The sequence below is a fragment of the Calypte anna genome, chromosome 23 (genome assembly GCF_003957555.1).
Source record: "Calypte anna isolate BGI_N300 chromosome 23, bCalAnn1_v1.p, whole genome shotgun sequence".
NCBI lineage: Eukaryota > Metazoa > Chordata > Aves > Apodiformes > Trochilidae > Calypte > Calypte anna.
This window is the reverse complement of record NC_044268.1, coordinates 1,212,693-1,225,878: the sequence shown is the minus strand read 5'-3', so window position 1 is coordinate 1,225,878 and position 13,186 is coordinate 1,212,693. Positions and strand designations below refer to the sequence as shown.

Here is a 13,186-nt window from a genome sequence, read left to right as displayed (position 1 = left end):
AGGGAGGGCCCAGGGAGGGAGTTCTGGGGTTGGGGATGAAGGTTCTGGGCCTGGGATAAGGGGGGGTCTGGGCCTGAGGAGGGGGTTCTGTGTCTGGGGAAGGGATTTGGAGCTTGGGGAAAGGGGGTTCTGGGCCTGGGGAAGGAGTTCTGGGTCTGGGGAGGGGGTTCTGGGCTCCGGAGAAGGGGGTACTGGGCCCAGGGAAGGAGCTCTGAGTCAGGGGTTCTGGGTCTGGGTAGAGAGTTTCGGACCCGGAGGAAGGGAATTCTGGGCCTGGGAAGGGGGTTCTGGGCCTAGGGGGGGAGCTCTGGGTCTGGGGAGGGGGTTTTGGGCCCCGGATAAAGGGGTTCTGGGCCCGGAGAGGGGGCTCTGAGTCGAGGGAGCAGGTTCTGGGTCTGGGGAGGGGGTTCCGAGCCCGGAGGAAGGGAATTCAGGGCCTAAAGAAAGGGCTCTGGGCCCGGGGTCAGGCCGGGGGGTGCCCGCCCGCTGCCACTTCCTGGTTACCGGCTGTGCCCGGAAGTGGGCAGCGGTCTCCAGGAAGTGACGCAGCGGTGTCGGGGCGGGGGGGCGGGGTCAGCCCCCGGTGATGGCGGAAGCGGAGGCGAAGATGAAGCAGTTCAATGGCGGCGGCGGCGGGTCCGGGCTGGACACCGAGCGGGGCCGCTTCCCGTACTGCGTGGTCTGGACCCCGATCCCCGTCCTGACGTGAGTGCGGGCGGCGGGCACGGGGCCTGCGAGACGGACCCGGTACCGGCACAGAACCCGGGCCCAGGACTCCTGGGGTGCTCCTTGGGGAGCTGGCGGAGAGCCCGGCCCGCTCAGGGGCTGACAGACCGGGGGGACTGCCCGCCTCCTCTGTTCGGGGTGATCGGGATCCTCCCCGGGGTGCTCAGGGCTGTTTTAGGGTGCTCAGGCTCCACCCAGGGGTGCTCGGGCCTGCTTTGGGGTGCTCAGGGTTTCTTTGGGGTGCTCGGGCTCTTTCCTGGGGTCCTGGGGCTCTCTTTGGGGTGCTCAGGCTCCTCTCGGATTTCTCAGGCTCTTCCCTGGGGTGCTTGAGCTTGCTTTGGGGTGCTCAGGCTCCTCCTGGGGTTCTCAGGGCTGTTTTGGGGTGCTCAGGCTCTTCCCAGGGGTGCTCGGCCTTTCTTTGGTGTGCTCAGGGTTTCTTTGGGGTGCTTAGGCTCTTCCCGGGCTGCTCAGGGCTGTTTTGGGGTGCTCAGGGCTGTTTTGGGGTGCTCAGGGCTGTTTTGGGGTTCTCAGTGTTTCTTTGGGGTCCTCAGGCTCTTCCCAGGGGTGCTCGGGCCTGCTTTGGGGTGCTCAAGTTTTCTTTGGGGTGCTTAGGCTCTTCCTGGGCTGCTCAGGGCTGTTTTGGGGTGCTCAGGGCTGTTTTGAGGTTCTCAGGCTCTCTTTGGGGTGCTCAGGTTCTTCCCAGGGTGTTCAGGTTGTTTCCAGGGGTGCTCAAGGCTGTTTTGGGGTGCTCCCAGGGTGCTCAGAGTTTCTTTGGGGTGCTCATGCTCCTTGGATCCCGGTGCAGGACTCTCCCATCCCCGCAGCCGGGGTGTGCGTGGGTTAAAGCCCCACGGGGGATGGGATCCAGGGAATGCCAGGAAATCCTTTGATCCTGGAGGAGCCAAGGGGCTGCGGGACCCCCTGGGGGCCTCCAGGAAAACCTCGGAGCTTCCCTGTTAATGAGCTCCAAGTCGATTTGTTTTCCCAGCCAGAAAACTCTGGGAAAGCTCAAGGAAAACTTTGGATTCTGCTCCTGCCGTGGGAAAAGGAGAAGCAGCAAAACGTGGTTTAGGGAAAGGAGGGAGGAGCCCGGGCACATCCCTCGGGGTTTGGGTTTATTCCTCTCCTGTTCCATCAGGTGTTTGCTGAGCCCCAGTCAGCTGGAAGCTGTGGTTTGTCCCTCCTGGGATTGGGAATGGCTCCTGAATTCCTCAGGGAGCAGAAGCTGCCACTTCCCTCTTGCTGCCTCCCAAACAAAAAAAAACCTTTGGGGTTTTATTTCTCTCTTTTCTGAGGGCTTAAAATTCCCCCCTTCCTCCTTTTCCTGATTTTTCAAAGCTTTGAACCTCCTGCTGGGATGGATGAAGGGATTATCCAGAGCCACAGGACACCCAGGGGTGGGTTTGTTTCCCAGTCAGCACTTGCCTCTTTTTTCTGGTTTTATTTTGCAGCAGAAAATTTTGGTGTCATCATTTGGCACCTCTGAGGTGCAGGAAGAGCTCTTGCTTTGTCCCCTTCCCCTTTCATCAGCTGGGGGGCTTGAAAGCTGAAAGGAGAATAATAATAATTAAAAAAAAAAAATATATAAAAGAAGTGTCCAGACCTTTGAAGGTGGCAATGCTGGGACTCTTTTCTATTCATAAATGTATATATTTGTATAAATTATTGTTCAGAGAGCCAAACTCTGGCTGCTGCTCTGCATCTCACCAGACAGGAGCAGACAGGGGGGGGAAGAGCAAGCTCAGAGCATCAGATTTTGCAGAGCCAAAGGGTTGTGAGCTCCACAGGAGCTCTGCACTGTTTGTAACTTTGTCAGTGAGTGGGACTTCTTTTGTCTTGACATTTTGGTCCCTTTTGTGGGTTTTTGGAGAGTTTTAGGTTCTCTTAAAACCTCTCAGGACCTGTGAATCTCTTTCTGGTGAGCATCCCTGGGAGCTCTGCTGAAATATTTCAGTCACTGAGTGCAGGGAGGGCTGAGGAGCTGAGGGTGTGGGAGAGAGCTGGGAGTGAGGCTGATTCTGAGGGGAGATGGGGAGAAGAGGGGTTGGGATGTAGATCCTGGAAGAGCCAGCAGGGAGGAGAAGGGCTTGGAAAACCTGGGATCACTCCTTTTCTCTTTGGGGTGCTGGGAAGAGCTGGGAAGATGTGCAGGGGGAGCTCATTCTCAGGTGTTGAAGTGCAAAGCCATCTCCCAGCTCAAACCAGTTCACTGGGATACCACAAATGAAATTGTTCTGGGGCACCAGGGCTCCCCCTGCCCTGCCCTGCCCTGCCCAGGGGTGTCTGCACTGCACATCTCCAGGGTCCTGCTGCTTCTCACTCAGAAATCCTGATTTCAGGTGCTGTGTGCCTCAGTGGGTCTGATTGGTTCAGAAAATGATCACTGGTTAAGACTGGGAGCTGGTCTCAGTTCCCAGAACAAACTCACTTTACAGGAGCACCACTGTGGGTACTGTGGGGGATTTGTCCATGTTGTTGGCTCTCTGCTCTCCTCATCTGCTCATCTCCTCATCCTCTGCTCTCACAGTATCCTTGTAGATAAGTTGACCAAGTATGGGTTTGGTGATCAGGTAGTGAGGTGGATCAGGAACTGGTTGAAAGGAAGGAGTCAGAGAGTTGTAGTCAATGGGGCAGAATCTGGTTGGAGGTGTGTGACCAGTGGAGTCCCTCAGGGGTCGGTACTGGGACCGGTGTTGTTCAATATCTTCATCAACGACTTGGATGAGGGTATAGAATGTACCCTCAGCAAGTTTGCTGATGACACTAAGCTGGGAGGAGTGGCTGACACACCAGAAGGCTGTGCTGCCATTCAGAGAGACTTAGACAGGCTGGAGAGTTGGGCAGGGAGAAACATGATGAAGTTCAACAAGGGGAAGTGTAGAGTTTTGCATTTGGGGAAGAACAACACGATGGCCCAGTATAGGTTGGGGGCTGACCTGCTGGAGAGCAGTGTAGGTGATAGAGACCTGGGGGTCCTGGTAGACAAGAGGATGACCATGAGCCAGCAATGTGCCCTTGTGGCCAAGAAGGCCAATGGCATCCTGGGGTGCATTAGAAAGGGTGTGGTTAGTAGGTCAAGAGAGGTTCTCCTCCCCCTCTATTCTGCATTGGTGAGGCCGCACCTGGAGTATTGTGTCCAGTTCTGGGCCCCTCAGTTCAAGAAGGACAGGGAAGTGCTTGAAAGAGTCCAGCGCAGAGCTACTAAGATGATGAAGGGAGTGGAACATCTCCCTTATGAGGAAAGGCTGAGGGAGCTGGGTCTCTTTAGTTTGGAGAAAAGGAGACTGAGGGGTGACCTCATCAATGTGTTCAAATATGTAAGGGGTGAGTGTCAGGGAGATGGAGTTAGGCTCTTCTCAGTGGTGACCAGTGATAGGACAAGGGGTAATGGGTGTAAATTGGAGCACAGGAGGTTCAAGTTGAATATTCGAAAAACTTTTTTTCCTGTAAGGGTGACAGAGCCCTGGAACAGGCTGCCCAGGGGGGTCGTGGAGTCTCCTTCACTGGAGACATTCAAAACCCGCCTGGACACGTTCCTATGTGATGTACTCTAGGTGGCCCTGTTCTGGCAGGGGGGGTTGGACTAGATGATCTTTCGAGGTCCCTTCTAACCCCAAGGATTCTATGATTCTATGATTCTATGATCTACTGTTGGCTTGAATTAAACTTCAGGAGGTGACCAGAGTGCCACCAAGCACTCTGGGGCACACCTGATGCCATAGCACTGGCACGTTGTTATTGATGAGAAGTGTCTCTGGAAGCTGCTTTTTGTCACTGTACCCTTGGGGCAGGTGATGATCAACCCATCCTGTCACACACCTTGGTCATCTCATCTGTTCTTGTCAACTCTGGGTTCCCAACTCATGGGACAATGCTTCACAGCTGCATTTCCCCCCCAAAACGAGCTGACTCTAGACCTGTTCATCAGCAGAGCTTTGGGAAATCCTTGTTTTCCTTTTAGTTTTTCCCTCTGACTGCCCCTGTGCCTGGCTCTGCCTGCCTTGGCCTCACCTCAGCTTCCCAGCCCACATTCCCTGGGCCTCTTTATCCCCTGCCAGCAGTTTACACCCACCCGATGCCATCACAGGGGGAGGGGACAAATGTCTCAGCCTGACACTTTGCTTCTTGCCTCCACAGATGGCTTTTCCCCATCATTGGCCACATGGGCATCTGCACCTCCACTGGAGTCATCAGGGACTTTGCAGGGCCCTATTTTGTCTCAGTAAGTAGCTGATGGGTCCAGTTGGTTCAGTAGAACCTGTGCTTGGTCTGCATCCCACCTTCCTTGGGGATTTGGGAGCCACCTCCTGGTTTTTGCAGCTCCAAGTTCAGCCAGGTCATGGCTCAGGTGTCACAGAAGGTCTCTGGGGGGATGTGATGGTGGCTAATGTGGTTTGGGGAGCAGAAAGGAAACAGTTGTGTAGGACAGGCTCTTAATTGAGAATTTTAGACCTAAATCATCTTAATTCTGGGTACAGAAGCTGCTTTCCAGCTTCCTCAGTGTGTCAGGTATGTGGCAGTCTCCTACACTGCTGTAGGAGTAAGGAAGTTTTATGTTGGGATAATTGATCCTTTTAATAGAGTTGGACACTGACAACTTAGAATTAACCAAGTATGAACAGTGGCAGTGGGAAAGCACCCCAGAAACAGGGAACAAGGTGCATACACCCTACAGCTTGCTGGTGTCACATGGATAAATATATTCCTGCCCAGGAGAGGAGCAGGAAGCTCATTGAAACCTAAATCCAGACACACAAAGAGGATTGCTGTCTGGAGACTGCTGGGGCAGTTTGATCACAAAGCCATGGCAGGCTGTGAGGCCTTCCAGCCATGAATATTCCGTGGGGTTATCCTCCTGAGATGTCTTTCCTTTTTTGTAGGAAGACAACATGGCATTTGGGAAGCCAGTGAAGTAAGTGCTCTTGTTAGTTTTTCTTCAACTGACCAACTGACCTGCAGCTGTCCTTGAATTCCTGGAGACAGATGTGCTGAGTTATTGCTTTTCCTCATTGTTCTGATGCCCTCATTCAAGTGGGTGGCTACTGGGCCTCTGCTTTTCAAGAAACCACATTAAATTAAATCTTTTTAGAAGCGTGACAGCACCATAATGGTATTAATAACCAGAGCTGTGTGGAGCCTTTATTAAAAAAATAAAGAAAAAAAAGACTAAAACACTTTAGGATAATGTTAACAGCAAGCACTCTGAGTAAATACTGCTTGTGCTGTGCTAACAACCTGTCATCACTCCCATCCTGTTAATTATTTTCCAGGGGGGGAGGAGGAGGAGGAGGAGGAGGAGGAAGAGAGTTTTGTGTGTCTGCCAGCTCAGGTTTACAACTTGAATGGCCTGAAGGTTTTGTGTCATGGGCCCTGAAAGCAGTTGAAGGTTTTGGCAGTGCCCCTGAGGGCTGCAGTGTCTCTGGGGTGCTGAGCAGTGGTTTCTGCTCCTCTGTGCAGCACATGCTGGTGGCTCCAGGTGGTGGATTTCTCCAGGTCCTTTAAGCACCTTGTTGGGAAAGAGCAAGAGGTTGTAGATGTGCAGCAGCCACACCAAGGGATCTGCTGGGAGAGCTGGACTAGGTGATCTCTAGAGCTCCCTTCCCACCCTGAGAATCCTCTAATTCATTCTTTCCTCATCCTTTTAGGTACTGGAAGCTGGATCCCAACAAAGTTTACTCCACAGGTCCCAATGCTTGGGACACAGCTGTGCACGATGCCTCAGAGGAGTACAAGCACCGCATGGTACAGCCCCCACCCTGCCCCCCAGCACCATCTCCTCAGCTTTTGGGTCCTTGCTGCCCCAAGTGGGATCTGAGGCTCAGCACCAGCACAGGGTGCAGAGCTGGGGACTCTCAGGATTGCTAACCCCATGCTTTTTTTTGTTTGTTTTTTATTTTTCCCCCTGTTCCAGCACAACCTTTGCTGTGATAACTGCCACTCCCACGTGGCCCTGGCCTTAAATCTGATGAGATATGACAACAGCACCTCCTGGAACATGGTGAAGCTCTGCTTCTTCTCACTCCTGTATGGGAAGTATGTCAGGTGAGCTAAGGAGCAGGCTGGATTCAGCAGGGAGGCTTGCATGGGTTGCACTGGGTGCCGCTCCCCAAAATACTGCATCCAGCAGCTAATTCAGGGTGCCTGGAATTTGGGGAATTCTTCCTAAAGCAAAGCTCACTCTGTTTTGTTTTGGTTGGGTTAGGTCAGAACATAAGGTCACGGGGTGGCTTCTCTCCAGGGATTTCTCTTCCCTCTCTTGGATGTTGTTGACATAAAAACTGGTCAGATTTCCAGCTGGTGGGGAGCTTCCAACTGGAGTGGAGAGGGAAGCCCTGAGCTTTGCTTGCTAGGAAGGGCACTTAATCTCCATTTCAGGTCCTTGTGCCTGGAGAGGACATTGTGCAAAGACTGGTTTTGAGTTGCTCCACTTCCTGTTGGGTCTTCCCTCTTCTGGAGGAGCTTTTCTCTCAGCTTTTAGGGAAGTGTGGTCCCTGCTGCTGTGATAAAATACCTCAGCAGTCTGGATAATGAGGGCTGCTGTAATGGGCTTTCAGTTTGTGTGGTCTACAGTCTGTGCAGGTATGAAATGTGTTCATCTTTGACCTGTATTTAAGCTGGAAGGAGACTGCAGCCCTGTTGATGATGATAAAGTGATTTCTGGACCTGATTTAGTCTCAGTTTTTAACCCTGAACCTCCAGGATGTGACGTGCAACGGATAAGAAAGTCAGAAGGGCGTCTGCCTCCCTCTGATTTCTCCAGTTCTTCTCACATCCTTCTCCATCCCTTTTATCTTTCTCTGCTGATTCCCTACATTTGAACCCTCTCCCTTTTTTTCCACCTTGCAGTGTAGGGGGGTTTGTGAAGACCTGGCTTCCCTTTGTCCTCTTCTTGGGGGTGATCGTGACCGTCGTGCTGACGCTGCACCTGCGGTGATGGCAGCTCTGAGCTCCCCATGAAGGATGAAACTGTGGCTGATCCAGCAAGGTGGAGGCATGGAACTCTGGGAGGCGTTTTCAGGGGAAGGTGGCAACTCCACTGCATTGTAACAGCTCATCTTTATTTCCTGGAACTGGCTTTTTCTCCTCCTGTTTGTGTTCTGTCGGTGGTGTCTCCCCCTGGCAGGGCTCCCCAAAGCCTCTTGCTCTCTCCCTTTCTGCAATTCAGTAGGTAGAAAAACACAGTCAGGAAAGGAGAGGGGTGGGCACCTTTCCTTTCAGTGCCAAGGAAACCCTGGGCTCAGGACCAGGAGCAGATCCACCTGGGAAGGTTCTCTCTGATCCACCTGGTTTCTTCTGCAGGCTTCATCAGAGGCTTCTTCTGCTTTCCTGAGTCTCCAAGGAGGAGCTGCTGTCCCCTTGCTGCACGACTCTCCCATTGCACACGTTTTGAAGTGGAGGCGTGGGGTTCCTCCAGGGGATGGAGGGTGCCACAGCACTCCCTGATGATGTCCCCAGCAGTGCCAGGGAGGTGTTGGTGACAGGACACTCCTCTGAGGAACGCTCTGCAGCAGGGCAAAGTCATCTGGTCCTGCTGGTGAGCCCAGAAAGGCAGGAAAGTCAATCAGCTGGCTTGGGTACAGCTTTCAATCTCCTGTTGTAGAGTTGGGAGTCTACTGCTGAGTCTCTTTTAGCTCGTGCCAGATAAAATGCAGCTTTCCCTGCTTCTCCTCCTGCTCTGAATATCTGAAATTGTCGTTACGCTTCTCAAGAGCCACTTAAACTTCCCTTTGATCCCTCCTTCTTTGTGTGTTGCAGCAGACCTGAGCCTGCAGAGGTGGCAGGTCTGTGTTTCTGGGGCAGAAAGCTGAGTGTTGGGTTTGAAAGCATCTGTGAGAGCAGCCCCTGAGACCTGAGCTTGGTAAGGACCATCAGAGATGAAAAGAAAAGGTGAAGGGACTGGAAAGCATCCCTGATCTGGCTGGGCTTTGCAGCAGCACACTGAGGCTCTGGCTTTCTTGTGGCTGGTTCCAGGATGGTGAACAAGAAGGTCTGTTTCTTTCCTCAGCTTGCTTTGAAGAGCACACCTGGGGTAAAAGTGCTTTGCAGGAGTGGCTTTGATGTGAGAAATGCTGGTCTGGCAGCACTGGGAGGCTGGGAGCCCTTTCTGAGCCCTGGGTTGGGTAGCAGGGGGGAGGCTGTTGGTGAGCAGTGAATTTGGATGGAACCCAGAGCCTCCTCCAAGGTGAGAGGTCCAGGGTGGAGGCTCTGGCCTGCAGATGCTGCTTTTACACAGAAGTGTGGTTGAAGGGTTGTGTGCTGTTAAGCAGATCCCCTCTGACTGCAGAGGCAGGAGAAACAGCTTTTCCATCTGTGCCTGGGAAGTTCAGCTCTTTGCTCCACGACCTGATGGATTCCAACCTCCAAGAGTGCCCCTGGCCAGCAGGAAAGCTTCTCCACTGCCTGCCAGCCCTGGGGCTTCCTCTGACAGTGGAGGCCACTGACCCTCTTGGCCCTCAAATCCCTCCCCATGTGCCTCAGCTGCTTCCACCCCTTGGGTTGAGGACTTCTCTTGGACATCTCAATTTCTGCCTTTTCCTCCTTTTTCCTCAGTGGCTTTTAAAGAACCCCTGAAACCTTCTCCCTTCTCCCTGGGCATGCAGTTGTCTCTCTGGTGCTGGTTTCTGGGGGTAGCTGGAGGTGTGCAGAGCCCTTCCCCATCTGCTTGGAACTGAAATATTTGTTGGTGTCTGCTGGGTGCAGACATTTCCAGGCTGGTGGAGGGTGCTGGGCCTGGGGGCTGCTCAGAAAGCCAAGATCTTGATCAAAGAGAACCTTAGGATGAAAGGATGGTGTCTGCTCACTGCCTGCCCTGCCCTGGGATGAGCCAGAGGAGCAGGAGAGATGAGTCCTTTGCCTGGTTTTGATTGCAGGGAGGATTTCTCAGTGTTGCCAAAGATGCACTCGGAGTCGTTGGCCCTGGGGCTTCAGCCAAACCCTTCTTCTGCAGTAGCAATAACTTTGAGACTTCTTGGGGCTGTCTCACACCTCGGGTCAGTGTTTTATGGATTTATCTGTACACGTGTTGCCAAAGCTCAGGCTTGGAGTTGGTGGGGGAAGCCAGGAGCAGGGCTGCTGGTCACACTGCCTGCTCCTGGGACTTGTAAAAACCCTGTTGAGTGCCATTTCCCCCCCCCCCGGGGAAATCCTCCTCCTGCTCCTAAAGCTTTGGTTGTTTGTTTTTTCACCAGATCTGGGGTTCAAATGGAGACTTCTGGAGCAGTGAATGTGCCCTGCAGGTGGTGGGGGTGCTGGCTGGGGAGGGAGGGCAGAGTTTCACCCCAATCCCAGCTGAACACCCCCTTCCAGCCACGGACCCCTGGCTTTGGGAGGTGGGGGAAGGGGTGAATGGGAGGAATTTCCTCTCCTTGCAGCTTCCTTCATCTCTCTGCTGGCTTTTTCCCAGTGCCCCCATCCATGTTAAAGCTTCCCTGTGTCCTTCACCTCCCAGGTGCTGGTTTTACCCCCCCCTCCCTCCTTTCCCCTTTGCTGCAGGGCTCTGTGGTTGTTGCTCTCTGAGCCCTCCATCCCCTCTTCCTTTCCTCCTTTGTTCTCCTGAGCTCTGTGGGGCGCCGAATTACTTTGTAAATACTTCAACTCTGCTTCTGTGGTTTCATAATCCTGATGGTAGGGGAAATAAACTTATTTCTGTGGATGTCACCAAGTGCTGCATCTCGAGTCCAGACTCTTTGCTCCTTCCAGCTAGAAATGAGGTTGGTATTCCCTGGGGAAAAGCCCTGGCCCCCATCCTGCCCCAAGGCAGGACCTGGATTTCTGAATTTTGCCTTTTGCTTTCTGAATTTTGCCCTTTTTTCCAGCTCTGAACCAAACCTCACCCCCTTGTTTTCAGACCTCTGGTTGGGAAGAGGGGTTTGGGGGCTGGAGGAACCCACTTAGCAGAGCATGGGAAGTGTCTGTGAGCTTTAATGCTGGGTCTCCAAGCCAGAGACCAGCCTGAGGGGCTTTGTTTGGGAGGAGAAAGGGCTCTGCCTGCTCTTGCCCTTTGCTGATCCCTGAGCCTCTGCCTGGCCCGGGGCAGGGGGGGAGTGGAATGTTCTGGGGGAAGAGGAGGAGGAGGATTTGGCAGAAGATGAAGCTCTTCTTGCATGTTGATTTCCTTCAGCTGGGAGTATCTTCCCCTTCCCTGAAGGCTTCCACATCTTCATTTTCTTGGAGACATTGGCCTCCCAGCTCCTTTCTCCTGCTGGGGCTGATCATTTCCCTGCATTTTTTTTTTTTCTATTTCTCTGCAAGCTGTCAGGGACAGAGCTGGGGAGGGGGGGGAATGGGCTGCCAGGAGCTGCAGAGAGCAGAGGGGGCTGCAGGGAGCCTCCTTTTCCCCTCTCCCAGCAGGATACCACTGCCTGAACTGGGAGCCTGGGTTTGCTGTCCACATTGCTAATGCAGCAGATGATTTTTTTTTTCCTTTCCATCTGACAGCCAGAGGCCAAAGCTCTGCCGGGGGGGGGAAGGAAGGAGATCAGCCTTAAAATGAGGCTGTGCACAAAGCTGGGGGATTTCAGGGCACAGCCATTTTACAAACCACCACCTGGATCCTCTCTTGCTTGGATCCTTCATCCAAACCAACAGCTCCAAAAAAACAGAACAGCATCTGGGGAGGTGGGGGGGGGGGGGATGTCAGGCAGCCTTCCAGGGGTTTATCCTGGTGTTGGAGCAGAAGGTGAGGATGCAGAACCCTCCAGGAATGAGCTCTGCCCCTTAGTCCAGTGATGCTGGAACCATCCCCTTGGGTCCCAGCTTGCTTCCCAAGCCTGGCAGGATTTTCCTGACCCACTTGTGCAGGGAATCTGGCAGGAGGAGTGTGGGCAGCTGAGCTGCACTGCTCAGATCCTGATTTTTTGGGGGGATTATAGAGAAGCAGCCAGGCTGGATGTGCTGAGATAGGCCCAGTCGGGTGCCCAGGGGCTGCAGGAACCTGGGCTGTGCCAGGCCTGCTCCTCAGCTTCCTCTCTCCCACCCTTCAGCTCAGCCCCAGGAAGGTGCTGGGAGGCTGGGAAGTGGAGGGGCAGGATCCATCCCAACCTGCTGGAACCAGAAAGGGTTCTCAGGACCTGGCCCAGGTGCAGTCCCCATCCTTGGAGGGGATTCAAAGCCCTGGAGATGTGGTGCTGGGGGGGGAACACAGGTTCCTGGGGGCCTTGGCAGTGCTGGGGATGATCCACAAGGGCTTTTTCCAACCCAAACCATTCCATGATTCTGCCCTCATGGGGGCTTCTGCAGGAGGTCCCTGACCTCCCCCTGGGGCTGGGGACATTCCACCCCCAGCTGTGCCACCCCTCTGGGACTGCTCTGGAGCTGCCTTTGAAGTGGGGGGGTCACTGCTGCAGGAGGGGAGGGGACCTCATTCCTCATCCTTTTGTTGGGGGCACAGCAAGGGAGCTCCTTGGGGGGGTGGGGGAATATCAAAGGGCCTTGAAGCCTTTGCATGGGGGAAGCTTTTGAAGACACCAATGGTGAGGGGGGGGAGGAAAGGGGGGGCAAGACCCAACCCTGGGGGTTTGATGCCCCCATCTTCCTTCCAAGCCTTGCCCAGTGTCCCCAGCCAGAGCTGAAGGTGGGAACTGGTCTGTTGCAGGGATTAAAAATTAAAAATGAGGAGGGGCTCCCCCCACACAAACCCCCAGCACCTCCTGGTTGGGGGGCTGAGGGCTGGGGCAGCTCCAGGGCCACCCTCCCTCTGGAGATGCTTTTTTCATGGAGCTCAATCCCCATTGCTCTCAACACCCCTGACCTTGCAGCCCCCCCTGGGTTCCCCCAGGTGCTGCCCCTCTCCCCCTGCCCACAAACCCAGCAGCAGCTGTGATGCTGTTGTTGCTTCTGCCTCAGTTTCCCCCCTGGCAGAGCCAGGCTTTGCCAGCACCTCCTGAAGAACGAGTCCTTTACTGGGGGGGGAACAGGATGGGACTTGCACCTCTCTCCTCCTCCCTCCCCAGCACAGAAATGAGGCAGAACCTGTTCTGTGCACCCCCAGGGATGCTGCCAGCACCTGGCACCCAGCACCCAGGGACAGAATTGGGGTTTGCCCCCTCCAGCCCAGCTCTGGGAGGTGCCAGGAGCCGTGGCTGCTGCCTGGCTTGCTCCAGGCTCTCTGCAAGGAAAAGTATCCCTGAGGGTGACCCAGCACCTCACTCACCTTGTGCTGGTGGCCAGGGTGCTCCTAGGTGTCACTGGGCTGGCCCAGGCTCCAGCCACCCCGAGGGAGGCACCCAGCAAGCTCAGCACCCCTTTGGGTCACCAGGGATGGGGGGACACAGGGCAGGATGTGACCCACAGCTCCAGCCATGGGGCTGGGGTCTGTCTGTGCTGTGATCAGGGCTCCCCTGAGCTTCCCAGCCCTCTGAGCAAGTCTCCCTCTGTCCCTCCATCCATCCCTCCCTCCATCCCTCCATCCCTCCATCCCTCCATCCCTCCATCCATCCCTCCATCCCTCCCTCCCTCTCTC

The 13,186-nt window shown here is 54.5% G+C and overlaps 1 protein-coding gene across 2 annotated transcripts; it reads left to right on the top strand.

Annotated features, from left to right (window-relative positions):
• Positions 1-571: 571 nt before the first annotated feature.
• Positions 572-10,389, top strand: TMEM222 (transmembrane protein 222). 2 transcript variants are annotated; one of them, XM_030464495.1, is made up of 6 exons: positions 572-705; positions 4,864-4,948; positions 5,607-5,638; positions 6,372-6,468; positions 6,638-6,768; positions 7,573-10,389. In XM_030464495.1, the coding sequence occupies exons 1-6, from the start codon at positions 587-589 to the stop codon at positions 7,658-7,660; spliced, it is 552 nt and encodes a 183-aa protein (XP_030320355.1). In that variant the 5' UTR covers positions 572-586; the 3' UTR covers positions 7,661-10,389. The 2 variants fall into 2 exon arrangements, with proteins under 2 accessions (XP_030320355.1, XP_030320354.1); XM_030464494.1 differs by having other exon boundaries at positions 580-705; positions 9,597-10,389.
• The last annotated feature ends 2,797 nt before the right edge of the window (positions 10,390-13,186 follow it).